Here is a 17,208-nt window from a genome sequence, read left to right as displayed (position 1 = left end):
CAATCAGCGACGGACACAGTCCGGAAGAAAATGGCCGCTCCTCACTGCCCGGCGCCCGCATACTCCCCTCCAGTCACCGCTAACACAGGGTTAATGCCGGCGGTAACGGACCGCGTTATGCCGCGGGTAACGCACTCCGTTACCGCCGCTATTAACCCTGTGTGTCCCCAACTTTTTACTATTGATGCTGCCTATGCGGCATCAATAGTAAAAAATGTAATGTTAAAAATAATTAAAAAAAACAAACCTGCTATACTCACCTTCCGTTGTCCGCAGAGCCGGCCACCAACTTCCGTTCCCGGCGATGCATTGCCAAATTACCCAGAAGACTTAGCGGCCTCGCAAGACCGCTAAGTCATCTGTGTAATTTCACAATACATCCTGGGAACGGAAGATTGCGGCAGCCGCGCGCTACAAGGGGCCCTCGGATCCAAAGGTGAGTATGTTAGAACTACAAGGGGCCCTCGGATCCGAAGGGGAGTATGTTTATTTTTTTATCTTTTAACCTGTGTCATATACGTGGCTGGGCAATATACTACGTAGCTGGGCAATATACTACATGACTGGGCAATATACTACGTGGCTGGGCAATATACTACGTAGCTGGGCAATATACTACATGACTGGGCAATATACTACGCAGCTGGGCAATATACTACGTGGCTCTGTGCTGTATACTATGTCACTGGGCAATATACTACGTGGCTGGGCAATATACTACGTGGCTGGGCAATATACTACGTGGCTGGGCAATATACTACGTGGCTGGGCAATATACTACGTGGCTGGGCAATATAATACGTGGACATGCATATTCTAGAATACCCGATGCGTTAGAATCGGGCCACCATCTAGTGTACTATAAATGTCTGTTCTGTTCCTGATCTTGGCTTTCAGTTGAGATATGTGCTACATTTTATGTACATGCTCAGTAGTGAGGCATTGCTGTGGAGTCAGGGAAATCTATATAATTGTCTAAGGGGTACTTCCGTCTGTCTGTCTGTAACGGAGATCCCGGGTCTCTGATTGGTTGCGGCCAGCTGGCCGTGACCAATCAGCGACAGGCACAGTCAGGCCGCGAATTGGCCCCTCCATACTCCCCTCCAGTCAGCGCCCACATAGCGTTTAGTCCGTTAATGCTGTTATTAACCGTGTAAGTGTGCCCAACTTTTTACTATTGATGCTGCCTATGCAGCATCAATAGTAAAAACATGTTAAAAATAATTAAAAAAACCATTATAGTCTCACCTTCCGCGCCAGCCTTTCCCGATCCTCGCGATACTCCAGTCCCAAGAATGCATTGCGGCAATGACCCCAGATGATGTAGCGGTCTCGTGGCCGGCAAGGCATTACTGGGAATGGAGCGTCGCGACGAGCTTCGGTAAAGGCCTGGCTCCGGGGGCAGCCGGAAGGTGAGTATATAACTTTTTTATTTTAATTTTTTTTTTTTTTTTACAGGCATATGGTGCCCACATTGCTATACAATGGGCCGTGCTATAACCTGCGTGGGCCGTGCTGTACACTGCGTGGGCCGTGCTATACACTGCGTGGGCCGTGCTATACACTGCGTGGGCCGTGCTATACACTGCGTGGGCCGTGCTATACACTGCGTGGGCCGTGCTATACACTGCGTGGGCCGTGCTATACACTGCGTGGGCCGTGCTATACACTGCGTGGGCCGTGCTATACACTGCGTGGGCCGTGCTATACACTGCGTGGGCCGTGCTATACACTGCGTGGGCCGTGCTATACACAGGGAATTGAGGTGACAGGCCTGTTGGAGCTCTGCTACAGTGGAAGAGGGGCCTGCTTTGGATTTTCTAACCAACAAACGTTCCTCCTGAGCAGTTGTCTAGCGGGGTCTGCCGGACCTGGGCTTGTCAAATATCTCCAGTCTCTTCAAATCTTTTTTTAATTCTTTGTACTTGATGCTGAGACACATTAAAGGTGCCACCTCTGCAGTGGATCTGGTCTTCAGCCTCTTGATAATCCAGGCTTTGGTCGCAGGGTGGATTTCTGGCATGTTGTCAAAGCTCAAGTTGCAGTTCAAGTGAAGGTCTGGGGTGCTGGGTTTCTTTTTATATACATACACACAAACACATTAACCAATCATTTACTGAGCACAGGTGAGGATGTAAACTTGGATTGGGTGCATTATATGACCAGGCGACAAAACTTTTGTCTTGTCAAAATCTGACTATTCTGTGTCCATTAACTGATCAATATTTCTGCATTGATGCCAATTTATTTTCTTAACCTAAACCACATTTCGGAGGGGTTCAGTTTTCAAAACAATAATTTATACAACCAATGGATGAATTTAACGTCAGGTTATAAGCTTTTATTTACATAACATGGATAAGCGACATAACTTCTGTCAGGGAGTGTATACTACGTGGGCTGTGCAATATGGTACGTGGGCTGTGCAATATGGTACGTGGGCTGTGCAATATGGTACGTGGGCTGTGCAATATGGTACGTGGGCTGTGCAATATGGTACGTGGGCTGTGCAATATGGTACGTGGGCTGTGCAATATGGTACGTGGGCTGTGCAATATGGTACGTGGGCTGTGCAATATGGTACGTGGGCTGTGCAATATGGTACGTGGGCTGTGCAATATGGTACGTGGGCTGTGCTATATACTGCGTGGGCTGTGCTATATACTGCGTGGGCTGTGCTATATACTGCGTGGGCTGTGCTATATACTGCGTGGGCTGTGCTATATACTGCGTGGGCTGTGCTATATACTGCGTGGGCTGTGCTATATACTGCGTGGGCTGTGCTATATACTGCGTGGGCTGTGCTATATACTGCGTGGGCTGTGCTATATACTGCGTGGGCTGTGCTATATACTGCGTGGGCTGTGCTATATACTACATACATATTCTAGAATACCCGATGCGTTAAAATCAGGCCACCATCTAGTGTCCTATAAATGTCTGTTCTGTTCCTGATCTCAGCTTTTAGTTGAGATGAATCTGTGCTGCACTTTATGTACATGATCAGTAGTGAGGAAGTGCTGTGGGGTCGGAGTCTTGGAGTTGGAAGTCAAGGAAATTGAGGAGTCTGAGTCGATGGTTTGGCTTACCAACTTCACAGCCCTGTAAATAAGCGTAGAACGATTTGTGTATAGTCAATCTGAGGTCAATGGATGGGATAATAAAAAGTTTTAAAAAAAGTAAGTAAAAGTAAATGTCAGTTCAACTGTCTTAACCCATTATTGGCATACATTTCGGTCATACGTCACTTAGGACTATTATAATTTTCCTTCAATTGTCCCACTCCTGGTTCTGGCTTACAAATACTGTAAAATACTGACCAAATACTGAATGTGTGAATGTGGCCTAACTGACAACCATAACTTTCTCCAATTACAGCAGTTTATCTGTTTAAACGCAGCCTTCCATGTAATTTAAATGCGGTTGTCAGAGACTAGTGCAGGAAGCTGATAGATTGCAATGACAGGTGGTGTCCCCCCCATAACTGCCATCTTATTTCTTCTATTAAAGCGGTTGGGGACAATTTTTTTTTCCTACTTAAATGCATGCAATTGGGGCTAAAATATCATTTTTGCAGCTGGGTTTCATTACAAATTTGACACTGTCTATTGCTGGCTGCAGAATGAGATTAACAGCTGTGTTGGGGACATAATTTTGTTGCACTTACCATTATATACAGCGAGTGAATTAAGTATTGAACACGTCACCAATTTTCTAAGTAAATATATGTCCAAAGCTGCTATTGACATGAAATTCTCACCAGATGTGGTTAACAACCCATCCAATCCACACAGGCAAATAAATCAAACCATAGATGTCCATAAATTAATTAGACCTGGAATCATCAGATACTTCTGTAGCTCTCCACCGGTCTTTGTCTCTTTTACAACACTTCCTATAATTCTTTTCACTCCTCCATCTGAAATCATGCAGAGAGCACCTGGTCATCGCCAGTTTGTGCTGAAATTATGTTTTGTTTTATACTTCCGGGTTATAGCTTAAACAGTGCTCACGAACTTTCAGTAATTTTGAAATTTTTCTGTAATCAATGCCCTCAGTATGTTTTGCAACAATAAGGTTGCAAAGGTATTAAGACAGCTTACTGGTTTTACCCATCATGAGACATTGTATTGCACCTTGATAATGAGACATCTTTTTATAGGCCATTAGTGAAAAATATCATCTGGTTCAACTAAGTGGCAGGATTGCTTTCTAATTACTGAGATTTCAGCTGGTGTCACAAGTTTCCATGGCTTTTCGCACCTTTCTTCATGTGTTCCAATACTTTTACGCTGTATAATTTCTCATTATTACAAATACATTTATGAACATCATGGTTTAATTTCTTTGCCAGTGTGGATTAGATGGGTTGTTATTACCAACTGGTGAGAATTTCATGTCAGTAGCACCTTTAGAAATAGATTTACTTAGAAAAAGTGTGACATGTTCAATACTTATTTGACCCGCTGTATGTAGGACAGGTTCTCCTCCTGCTCTTTTTACTGCATCTTTCCTCAGACTGCACAATTCTCCAGTCTATACAATGGCTGCTAGTGCCGGAACATGTGATCTGACCTATCCAACAGTCTTATTCAATAAAAAAAGAAGTTTTCCAGTGAGGATTTTAATTGGACAAGACTGACAGGTTTGGTCAATTGCTCCTCAACCAGCGCCTAATATATAGACTTTAGAGCTGAGCAGTATGCGAGAAAAGCTGCACTAACAAGAGCAGGAGGACTTGTCATAAGAAACAAAATCATGTCAACACCACATCTGTTAAAACAACAAGGTATTTTATTACATACTGCAAAAAAGTATTCAGATGACTGCAGGTTTAAGTCTGGGAATAAAATTTAAAGCAAAAATAAACACTTTTTCATTTGAATCACCCCTATTTCTCCCTTCAAAAAAAAAAAAAAGAAAGAAAATATTTGGCATGGCCATGGTTTGAAAAAGTCTAATCTCCAGCTCGGGGGCATTTGTATTCTGTGATATCACTTACTCCAGCCCCGGGGCAGATTTCCAGGAACCGTAGTGCTTGGGTCACCAACCCTTAAATTCTTGTTTCAGGTGCGAATTTGCGCACGCAGCATTCACTACCTAACGCTGCGGTGTAAGCAACACTGGATTAGGTCTTCAAGCTGGCCAGTGCTAGCATCAAGACATTATTTGTAGATGAAGCGACTCCCATAATGAAGGCCGTAGTCTAACCGCATCCTAAATAATGTAGGTCTGGGCATCTGTAACAGACAAGGTGCAGTGCACCTCTCTGAAGCTGGCACGCGTTCACCGCTTCAGACGATCACTGATGCAAGGGGAAGCCACGCGCATGTGTGAGGTAAGAGTACCACTAGGGATGATGCCGGGGCTTGTAAGTCATGTCATTACACCCCCCACAGGATCGTGCTATCATGCTTTATTGCAGGGTATTTAATCATTATGTTTCTGTGTTTGGTTTCAGTTCAGTAGATAGGGTAAACGTTCGCTTACATGCGGCATGCACACCAGTCAGTATCCCAGTTCATACCTTTGGGGTTTTATTCAGTCAGATTGCATCATGTGCATGTAAAGGTGTGGTCTGCCTTTCCTTGAGCTGGACATTACATTGATGTGGTTTCCTATGGTTTTGTGTCCAGTAGTTGCGCTCAATCCTTCTCAGCCCTTATCCACATGCATGTCAACTAACAAACGGTAAGGTTTTCAATAGTGGAGTTAGGACCGTCCCAGTTAGGGTAACGAGGAGTGGTGGGGATGGCTTTTGAATGTTTTTTTTTTTTTAATCAAAAACTTGTTAACTAAATAGCGTATATCATTTCCATGCACTATGCTGTTTATTTATTGCAGGGTATTTAATCAGTATGTTTCTGTCTTTGCTTTTTTCTGGTCAGTGGCCGGTGTGCATGTGCATTTACATGCGGAATGCATTACAGTTTATATGCCATTTCAGACCTTTGTGGGGTTTTTTTTTTTTTTTTTTAAAAAGTGGGCTGACTAGTCTAGGGACACAAACGTTCCAGCGACTAGTCAAAGGCCTCATTTAGAAATCACAACCAGACAGTAGAATAACTTTCTTAAGTTCTGTTTTTGTAATGTAACACAGGGCAACTATTAGGCAGAGAAATTGTATATGCAGACCCAACTTCTGGAGGTTCGAGGGGCATGGGGGGACCAACAGGTTTCCTTTAAATGTTTGACCAAATATAGCAGGGTGATCTTAAGTTGATAATTTTTTGCAGCCTGCAAATTATTGTATAAATAGTCAAATGGCCCTTGGCAGAAAAAAAGGTTCCCCACCACTGCCTTCGGAGATCATTTACCATTTACCAGCAGCCATAGTGCTAATCTGCTGGTTTTCATGGCAGGTTCCCTTTATAAAATAAAATGATGTGTGTGTCCCACTGAACAGATTGGCAGTCTAATGATGCTCCAGTGACCAAATAACCTTTATTCCCCTCCGTTAAATATCACATCAGATTTGCACATATATGTGGGAGGGCATTTACCTGCAGATCAGCAATATGGCTACTGGTAAATCCTGCTTTGGTTTTTTTTTTTTTCTTCATGCTTCCCTTAAAGGGAAGGTGTCGCGTTTTAATATTGTAAAAAAAACAAAACAAAACACCTCTTTAATTCCTTATTTTTATAAGTTATTGTCAAGTGCATAGTATTTATTGTTTCTTTTTTATTCATTTTTTTTTCTGCCACTGGGCACCGCCATTTTCATTTGCAGGACTGTAAGTGTAGCTGCACGACACTTACAGTCTGCACATACGGCAGCCCTGGACATAGGAGGCTGCAGTCGGGAGGCGACCCCATAGCGATCATTGTGCTGTGATGTGGCCACGCCCCCTGGGCTGTCTCCACATCACAGCAGAGGCAGGAGATCGGCGCCATCTTGCTTCAGCCTACAGTGGAGTGCACCTGTGAGCTCCACTGTGACAGAGCCGTGCTGTTGGAGGGGCAGCTCCATCTGTCTCCCCTCACACTGTCAGCGGCCGTTCCCTGTCCTCTGCTGCCTGGTGTGTGGCTGAATCTCTAGAATCGCTAGAGAGTCTGAAGTGCTGTGGTCTGATGTCCTCTATCAGGAGCTGCAGAGAGGTAACAGAGGAGGATGGGGGAGGCTCTGTGCTGCTCGACCTCTCACTGCAGCTCCTCACAGGACATCAGACCCTGCATCTATCACTATACTGTGTTGAGCCATGTATCTAATCCTCTCCTGTGTAATACTGTCTGCTGAGCAGTGTATCTAATCCTCTCCTGTGTGATAATGTCTGCTGGCCCGTGTATCTAATCCTCTTCTGTGTGATAATGTCTGCTGAGCCGTGTATCTAATCCTCTCCTGTGTGATACTGTCTGGTGAACCGTGTATCTAATCCTATCCTGTGCTGACCTGTGTATCTAATCCTGTGAAATACTGACTGCTGAGCCGTGTATCTAATCCTCTCCTGTGTGATATTGTCTGCTGAGCCGTGTATCTAATCCTCTCCTGTGTGATACTGTCTGCTGAGCTGTGTATCTAATCCTCTCCTGTGTGATACTGTCTGGTGAACCGTGTATCTAATCCACTTCTATGCACTCCTCTCCCCCCTGCATATCTTTCCCCATTGCACACACAACTCAATGCGTGCGATAACAGGAGCTGCGGGCGTCATGCTGTATTATGGCATTATGTGAGATCTATATGACGGTATTATGTGATCTGTATGGTGGTATTATGCTTGATCAGTATTGTGAGAATTATATGGTGGTATTGTGTGTGATCTATATGGCGGTATTATGTGAGAACACTGGCAGCATTATGTGTGATCTATATGGCGGTATTATGTGAGAACACTATGGCAGCATTATGTGTGATCTATATGGCGGTATTATGTGAGAACACTATGGCAGTATTATGTGTGATCTATATGGCGGTATGTGAGAACACTGGCGGTATTGTGTGTGATCTGTATGGTGGTATTGTGTGTGATCTATATGGCGGTATTATGGGAGTATTATCTTCAGAAAGCGGACCCATTCTATGGTGGTTCTGGCTGAGCACCTGCACGCGGGTCTGGGGTAATAGAGGGGACAGCATGACCTCCAGTTAGGTGCAGTCAGGGGAAGGCTGGTGAGGTAGCTGAAGAGAGGGGTCTCATTTTTATCGTTACTATATGGCTACATTTCGTTCCCAGCGTCACCCCGACTGCGCCTGTCACCTCGCTTTCACACATTGCCAGGACAGGATGGGGAAGACAGGATCTGAGGAGGGGAATGGGGTTTGCATGCAAGGTCTGGAACAAAAAAGGGCATCAATCCGCAGAAATGTTTCCTGGATTTCTGTGAAGCAGACGGTCCATCCATGTGTATAAAAGACAGCGCCCTATGTACAATCCCTGGCTGCTCCGCACACCAAACAGGGGGCCCCCATAGACCAGCACACTGCTCTCCTGAAATACTCTGTGCTGCTGTCACCCTGCTCCCTCCACCACATATCTCACAGAATCCTTGCTGCCTGCCATCCTCGGTGACCGTAGACTTGTCAGTATAAGGCTGCTTTCACACTAGCATCGGTACGGGCCCGTCGCAGTGCGTCGTACCGACGCATGCTGTGAAAGAAATGTCCGACGTGGGCAGCGGAAGCAGTCTTACGACGCTTCCGCTGCACCATTGTAAGGTCTGGGGAGGATGGGGCGGAGTTTCGGCCGTGCATGTGCGGTCGAAAATGGTGGACTCGATGCACAAACGTTACATGTAACTTTTTTTGTGGCGGCGGTCCACCAAAACATGACGCAACCGTCGCACGACAGTTACAACGTGTGGCAATACGCCGCAATGCGTCGGTAATGTTAGTCTATGGGGAAAAAAACGCATCCTGCAGACAACTTTGCAGGATGCGTTTTTTCTCCTGAATGACGCATTGCAACGTACAGCCAACAACGCAAGTGTGAAAGTAGCCTAAGGCTGCCGTCCACTATCAATATTTGGTATTTTACCTCAGTATTTGTAGCCAAAACCAGGAGTGGGTGATAAATGCAGAGGCGGTGACATGTTTCTATTATACTTTTCCTCTATTTGTTCCTCTCCTGGTTTTGGCTTACAAATACTGAGGTAAAATACTGACCAAATACTGATAGTGTGACGGCAGCCATACTCTGTAGTCACCAACAAAATGGCTGCTCATTTGGTTCCTGAATATCATCCTCTCTAATCCCTTAGCAAACACCCAAAAAGGGGAGGAGAGGAGACATCACACACGTCAGCAGACTCCGCCCATAATTACTGCACTGCTGTAATGTGAGCTATTTGTACACTAGGTTTTTCTGAAATTTCAGCAGCTGCTCCCCCTAGTGTTGAAAAGTGGAAATTCCAAAACTTTTCAAATTATTTTTCATATTTTACTAAATTATAAACAAATGATAATATTTTTTAAGAAAATGTAATCATTAATTCTTTACATTTTTACAATTTCTGAAAAAAAAATTTTTTTTGATGGCACCTTCCCTTTAAAGCAAATAGCCAAGTTGTACGGTTTATCGTTACCTGAAAGTCGCTCTTCTTCCAGCCTTCCTTTTCTAGAGGCCTCCGGAGCTCCTTATACCCCCAAACAGTCTGAAGGCAGAGACCAGCAGCACGAATCTCTCTGTCAGAGTGTGCACTGCAAACAGTGGAAGGTCAAAGTTAAAGGCGTATTCTCAGAATCTGAAGTCATCCCTATCAATAGGAATGGGGTCCTGAATCTCAGGTACAAGGCTCTGCAGAACCCAGTCAGCCTGACCTACGCTCCACTCTGTTTATGGGCAGCTGGAAATGGAGGACAACAGTAATAGCAGGGGTGTCAAACTGCATTCCTCGAGGGCCTCAGACCATGCATGTTTTCAAGATTTCCTTTGCATTACACAAGGTGCTGGAATCATTCTGTGCAGGTGATTAAATTATCACCTGTGCAATACAAGGACATCCTGAAAACATGACCTGTTTGCGGCCCTCAAGGAATGCAGTTTGACACCCCTGGTGTCCATGGAAAACTCATTTTCAGTTTAATAGAGGTTTGGTTACAGAAAAGCTGAAACTATTATGGTCACATGTTGTGTTTTCAATAGGGACACAAATTTTTTTTGTTTGCTACAAAATTGGCAATAAAATGTGCTGTAGATGCCTGCAATAAATAGAATTAAAAGTTCTGAAATGTGGACCAGATAAGCGGTAATGAAAAGAAATCCATGCAGCAGCCATTAGAAGAGCAGAAATAGTAAGCCCACAGAGATAGAGAAGCCTGAAGAGCTGTAAACTCAGATGGCATGGAAACCATTGGCTAGATTGGGAGAAGGAACCCAGGGGGGAATGTCAAAGGGATATACTGTAGGTTAGTTTGAAGGGGAAACAGATGGACAGAGGCTTGGGGGAAAAAAATCCACACGATAGTGAGAAAACCAGGATAATGCGGTGTATCTGGCAACTGATGAACAATTGAAGGGGGTGTCCCATCTCCTTAAAGGGAACCGGTCACCTGAATTTGGAGGGAACAATCTTCAGCCATGGAGGCGGGGTTTTTGGGTGTTTGATTCACCCTTTCCTTACCCGCTGGCTGCATGCTGGCTGCAATATTGGATTGAAGTTCATTCTGTCCTCCATAGTACATGCCTGCACAAGGCAATGTTGCACAGCGCAGGCGTGTACTACGGAGGACAGAGAATGAACTTCAATCCAATATTGCAGCAAGCAGGTAAGGAAAGGGTGAATCAAACACCCAAAAACCCCGCCTCCATGGCTGAAGATTGTTCCCTCCAAATTCAGGTGACAGTGTCCCTTTAAAAGGGAACCTGTCACCCCGAAAATCGCGGGTGAGGTAAGCCCACCGGCATCAGGGGCTTATCTACAGCATTCTGTAATGCTGTAGATAAGCCCCCGATGTTCCCTGAAAGAGGAGAAAAAGACATTAGATTATACTCACCCAGGGGCGGTCCCGCTGCTGGTCCGGTCGGATGGGCGTCTCTGGTCCTGCAGTGCGCAGGCCGAAAGGTCAGAGAGGCCCAGCGCCTGCCCACTGCAGTACTTTGTTCTGCCCTCAACAGGGCAGACAAAGTACGCCTGCGCCGGAGCCGTGGCTGAAGATCAGAAGAGGACGTCTTGGAATGAAGATGGGAGGCGCCGCAGCAGACCAGAGACACCCATCCGACCGGACCAGCAGCGGGACCGCCCCTGGGTGAGTATAATCTAACGTCTTTTTCTCCTCTTTCAGGTAACATCGGGGGGCTTATCTACAGCATTACAGAATGCTGTAGATAAGCCCCTGATGCCTGTGGGCTTACCTCCCCCGCGATTTTCGGGGTGACAGGTTCCCTTTAAGTAGAAGCTCAAGATCCCCACGCCTCCCAGCTTCCAGCTGTCTGGGGTCATGGGGTGGAGGTTGCTATGCTCCTATTTTACATTTCAGCCCAGTTGTATTATTGTATGCCAATGCTACAAGCCGGGGCGGCTTTGCTTCTGCAGAATGAGAGGAGGGTAGTGGCAGTGAAGCAGGCTGGAGTTCACAATTACACCACAAATACAGTAGCCCCATGCCATAGGAGACTAATGTCTGACCGGATCCGCTATGCAAGCCACTTCACTGCAATCACCGCCACTTGCAGCTGTGACAGGAAGTATGGGCACTAGGGTAGTGAAGCCTGGTGATGTACTACCAACGCCAGCCTACCAATCTGTTGTCACCACAGGAAGAAGTTACCTCTGCAGTCCTGTTCCAGTGACAGGACAGTAACCGGACATTAATGTTAGGCTTCCTGACACGTTACCACCACCACAGTGAGTACAGCTGAATAGTGTTACCACAATACCGTGCTCTGAACATTGACTGAGCTCTGCTATGTCAGTGAATAGCTTCCATGATGCGAAAACATCTAATTGAGGCTTTTTTGCTGCATAAGCCAAGCGCTTTGGAAGAGATGACCATTAGTCAATGGTTACAGAGCTTTGTACATCCAACTTCAGCGGTGAAGCCTCACTCAACACACTCCTGTATCACAAACCTGATAAGCCTCAACACAGAGATCCAGTCATTGTTCACAGCACAGCAGCGTGATCGCACGGATATGATAGGGATTGGCCAGTAAAAAGTTAACTGACATCCACAACATTTAAGGTACCGTCACACTATACGATTTACCTACGATCACGACCAGCGATATGACCTGGCCGTGATCGTAGGTAAATCGTAGTGTGGTCGCTGGGGAGCTGTCACACAGACAGCTCTCCAGCGACCAACGATGCCGAGGTCCCTGGGTAACCAGGGTAAACATCGGGTAACTAAGCGCAGGACCGCGCTTAGTAACCCGATGTTTACCCTGGTTACAAGCGTAAAACTAAAAAAAAACAAACAGCACATACTTACATTCTGGTGTCCGTCAGGTCCCTTGCCGTCTGCTTCCCGCACTGTGACTGCCGGCCGTAAAGTGAAAGTGAAAGCACAGCCGCTGTGCTCTGCTTTCACTTTACGGCCGGCAGTCACAGTGCGGGAAGCAGACGGCAAGGGACCTGACGGACACCAGAATGTAAGTATGTGCTGTTTTTTTTTTTCAGTTTTACGCTTGTAACCAGGGTAAACATCGGGTTACTAAGCGCGGCCCTGCGCTTAGTAACCCGATGTTTACCCTGGTTACAAGCGAACGCATCGCTGGATCGCATCGCTAGATCGCTAGATCGGTGTCACACACACCGATCTAGCGATGACAGCGGGAGATCCAGCGATGAAAGAAAGTTCTAAACGATCTGCTACGACGTACGATTCTCAGCAGGATCCCTGATCGCTGCTGCGTGTCAGACACAGCGATATCGTAGCGATATCGCTGGAACGTCACGAATCGTACCGTCGTAGCGATCGAAATGGTATAGTGTGACGGTACCCTTAGAGTAGTAACAGGGGCTGCTACTGTGTCACCCGCATACAGATGAGGTCAAAACGTGACACTAATTTTGGTTCTCACAGTTTGCGGTTTCAGTATTTTTAGATGTTTTAGACAGATGTTTTAATGGTTACTGAAGTACAATTAACATGTATTTATTTTTTTTTAACTTTTTGCCAATACATAAAGTTTATGTGAAGACTCAATTAGTGCGGACCCTCGTTTTTCTTTTCAAGAAATCTGCAGTTCTTCCTGGTAGCTGGATATCACCTTAACGGCAAAATCCTGGCTGATGACAACCCATTCTTGCCCAATCAGTGATTGGGAGTTTATCACAATTTCTGTAGTTTTGTATTTCCACTCACTATTTGAGGACTGATCACAGCTGCTCAACCAGATTGAGATTTGGGAGTTTCCTGGCCATGGACCCTAAATCTCATTGTTTGTTTTAAGCAGTATGAAGGGGTCAGAAGCCGACAAAATAGCTTTACCCCAGACCTCTGCCATCCAATACCTGTACTTCAAGTAAAAGGTATTTTTTCTGATTAAACCTCCACTTGGAACATCTGGAAGAATGATTGTCCAAAGAAGAAAACATGAGTGCTACCATAAGTCTTGTGTCATACCAAGAGTAAAAAATCCGGAGTCCATTTATGTGTGAGGGCTTTTCATCCAAGGAGGGGCTCACTCACAATTGTACCCAAGAACACTGCCATGAATACAGAATGGCATCTAAAAATCATTCAAGAGTAACATCTCCCAACCATCCAAGAGCTATTCATTGATGAACAATGCCTTTTCCAGCATGATGGCACAATAACTCACGAGGCAGAGAGTGATAACCAAGTGGGTTGGTAGACAAAATATTGGATCAAAATTTTGGATCAATGATGAGAAAGCTCACCTAATCTGAAACCAGTTGAGTACTCATGTTCAATCCTTATAAAGCAGGTGGATAAACAAGAACACAAATTGTGAAACTCCAAGCATTGGTTAGACAAGAATAGGCTGTCATCAGGCTGGATTTGGCCCAGAAACAGATATCCAGCTGCTCGGGCAAAGGGCAGAAGACTTGTAAAATAAGGAACAACACTGAGAACATTGAATCTTTAAAGGGACACGGTCACCTGGATTTGGAGGGAACAATCTTCAGCCATGGAGGCGGGGTTTTTGGGTTTTTGATTCACCCTTTCCTTACCCGCTGGCTGCATGCTGGCTGCAATATTGGATTGAAGTTCATTCTTTGTCCTCCGTAGTACACGTCTGCGCTGTGCAAGATTGCCATGTGCAGGCATGTACTACGGAGGACAGAGAATGAACTTCAATCCAATATTGCAGCCAGCATGCAGCCAGCGGGTAAGGAAAGGGTGAATAAAAAACCCAAAAACCCCGCCTCCATGGCTGAAGATTGTTCCCTCCAAATCCAGGTGACAGTGTCCCTTTAAATAAACTTTATGTATTTATCAAGAAAATGTCTAAAAATGAACATCTGAATAAGAGATCCAACAACACTGAATCAGTAAACTTTGTGAGAACAAAATTTTGTGTCAGCCTCAAAACTTCTGGCCACAAACAGTCCTGCAGTCAGATATTTTGCTCTTCACATGACAATTATGGTATCTAAACATCCTATCAGGCCGGTTTCACACATACTGATATTTCCAGTACCTGAAAAACCAGTACCTGAGATATCAGTGTCCGTTTGTGTAATACTTGTGGTGGCAACCATGTGCCGCATAAATACCACACCGGTACGGTGCCTTGGAAGCAACGGTACAGTTAGCGCTGTTCCCCGCTGCTAGGTGCTGAAGGAGACTCATCATCCTCCCTTGCTCTGCTGGCAATCAGCACAAGACTATTACTCCCACCAGCCTATACCTGCTGCCGCTAATAACAATGAGAGCAGGCGATGGCTGATGTGAGTATTCATCAGCTGCCGCCTGTGCTATAAATAAAAAAACAAACAAAAAACTTTCTCATGGTGAACGGTCACCGCAGTTCAGCCCGGCTGGGAACGCAGCCTCAGTGACCAGCAGTAACTACGATCATGTTACCACTGGTCACTGATGCTGCGCTCGCACCAGCTCATTCACCATTTTTTCTCAGCCTGGACAGTCGCATCTTGGCACTGTTCAGGTTGAAAACGGTATCCCCAGACATGGATTACAGCGTGTGACAGAACGTCAGACAGGGGAGGGATATGGTTTCTTTTTAATTTTTTTTTTTTTTTATTACAAGAGATGCTGGCTTCAATGGCATGGGCGTTAGGTGAGTATAACTGCGTTTGTCATTTTTAAATAAAAAAGTAAAATTGTTTTGATTTGATTTCAAATAAATGACTTTATTCTGGCTGTGTTTATTTACCATATAACTATAGGTTTACTAATGGATAGGTGTCTCAGAGACATCTCTATAACTAAGCCACTGGCTTGATGTCACCGGACAATACAAAGGTGACATCAACCCCACAAATATGAACCCCATTTGCCACCGCTACAGGGCAAGTGGGAAGAGCAAGGCAGAGTGCCAGAACTGGCGCATCCAATAGATGTGCCTTATTTGGGCAGTTGCGGGCTGCTATTAGGTTGGAGGAGATAAATATCGATCTATTGCCCGTACTCCTGTTAAAAAACAGACATGTCAGTGTATTTTGCCCATGGACACATGGCATGACATGTAAAAAAGACCCATTCACTTGTGTGTGTGTGTGTGTGTGTGTGTGTGTGCGTGTGTGTGCGTGCGTGTGCGTAAGTGTCTCCAATACGTGAGAAAACTTTCACCACACATACCGATAACTAACATGTGAAAGAGGGCTAACAGCAATTTTATGAACTTCCCTTGATGACGAAAATAATGAAATGGTGGGTCCATGGCCCCACTGCAAAACCATTAGCAGCATAAAAAGGATTGGGTGTGCTACTAAATTGAAGTCTACTGAACAACCAGTTACTTAAAAAAAACAAACAAAAAAAAACATTTATGTGGGAGACAGTGAAAAAAGTCCTTTAGAATTTACACCTGCTTTTTTTTAATTTTGTTTTCACGTTTGGAAAAAATATGGCATCAATCCTTTAGGTTAGTAGGATTACGTGGAGACCAAACAATTTGTGGTTTATGAAGCTCTTTGCGGGCATGGGGAGTTTCCACTCTTATCGATACCACTTTAGGGTACATACGGTGTTTTGATTGCTTTCTATCGCATTTTGTGGGGGAGAGGTGCAGCGGAAAAATTCTATAATTTGAATTTGTTTCTTAAAAACCACATTTTACAGCTTGATAAATCAGACTTATTGATGTGGAGGTAAACCGGTTTTTACTTTATCTTTATATATTCAGAAAAGGTGGAGTTTTATTCAGACTTTCACATTTTTTTTTTAGTACAGCAGGGGGACTTGAGGCTATGTGCACATGTTCAGGTTTTTTCGCGTTTTTTCGCACTAAACGCTATAAAACTCATTAAAAACGCATACATTATGCATTATCTCATTTAGAATGCATTCTGCATGTTTTGTGCACATGGATGCGTTTTTTTTCCGCGAAAAAAACGAGCATGTTCATTATTTTTGTGGATTCTCTGCGTTTTTCCCGCAATTCTATGCATTTGGGGAAAAACACAAAAAAACACGTCAAAAAAATGCGAAAAAAACGCAAGGTTTTTGTCAGGAAAATTTCTGCCAGAAATCCTGACGTGTGCACATACCCTGAATATGCAATCCATATTGCGTTATGTAGTCAAATTAACAATCTTCTAAAAAGTCCAGCCACAGGGAGGATTTCGCTGAGCGGAGGAGATGATGGCCATCACAAAGGACTCCTGCAAAGTGAATAATTCTGGCAGCGGCGGTTGAGCAGGTAAACAGCAGCAGTAAGGAGCTAGCTCTTATCCCTCATGCTATATATAAAAAGGCTTTATACAAGCAGACAAGTACGGCAAATATACAGAGAATTTCGGAGAAAAGGATTTTACGGTGAGTACACAAAAATCCCTGTTTCTCCTTTGCCTCATTGGGGACACAGGACCATGGGACGTCCTAAAGCAGTCCCTGGGTGGGGAACCGACATAGCAGATCAAACCCCACGTACCAACTGTTTGGACATGCGCCACTGCCACCTGCAAGATCCGTCTGCCCAAGCCCCCATCTGCGGAAGCCTGGGTGTGAATATTGTAGTGCTTTGAGAATGTATGCAGACTGGACCAAGTTGCAGCCTTGCAAACCTGTTCCGCCAACGCCTAGTGCCGAATGGCCAGAGAAGCGACCACTGACCTAGTGAAGAGTGACTTAATCCCCACTGGGATACGCTTGCCTTTGTCTGACATGGTAGGACT

The 17,208-nt window shown here is 44.9% G+C and overlaps 1 protein-coding gene across 4 annotated transcripts in view; it reads right to left on the bottom strand.

Moving 5' to 3' along the window:
- LOC138665474 (catenin delta-1-like) overlaps positions 1-17,208 on the bottom strand; it is a 182,784-nt gene that overhangs the window by 22,174 nt on the left and 143,402 nt on the right. For all 4 annotated transcript variants that reach the window (XM_069752988.1, XM_069752989.1, XM_069752990.1 and 1 more), the window contains one exon: positions 9,523-9,637. In XM_069752988.1, the coding sequence (XP_069609089.1) occupies positions 9,523-9,637 (115 nt within the window). The remainder of the gene's footprint in view (positions 1-9,522; positions 9,638-17,208) is intronic.

Source organism: Ranitomeya imitator, chromosome 2 (assembly GCF_032444005.1).
Source record: "Ranitomeya imitator isolate aRanImi1 chromosome 2, aRanImi1.pri, whole genome shotgun sequence".
In the NCBI taxonomy this organism is placed as follows: domain Eukaryota; kingdom Metazoa; phylum Chordata; class Amphibia; order Anura; family Dendrobatidae; genus Ranitomeya; species Ranitomeya imitator.
This window is presented reverse-complemented; position numbering and strand designations above follow the sequence as displayed.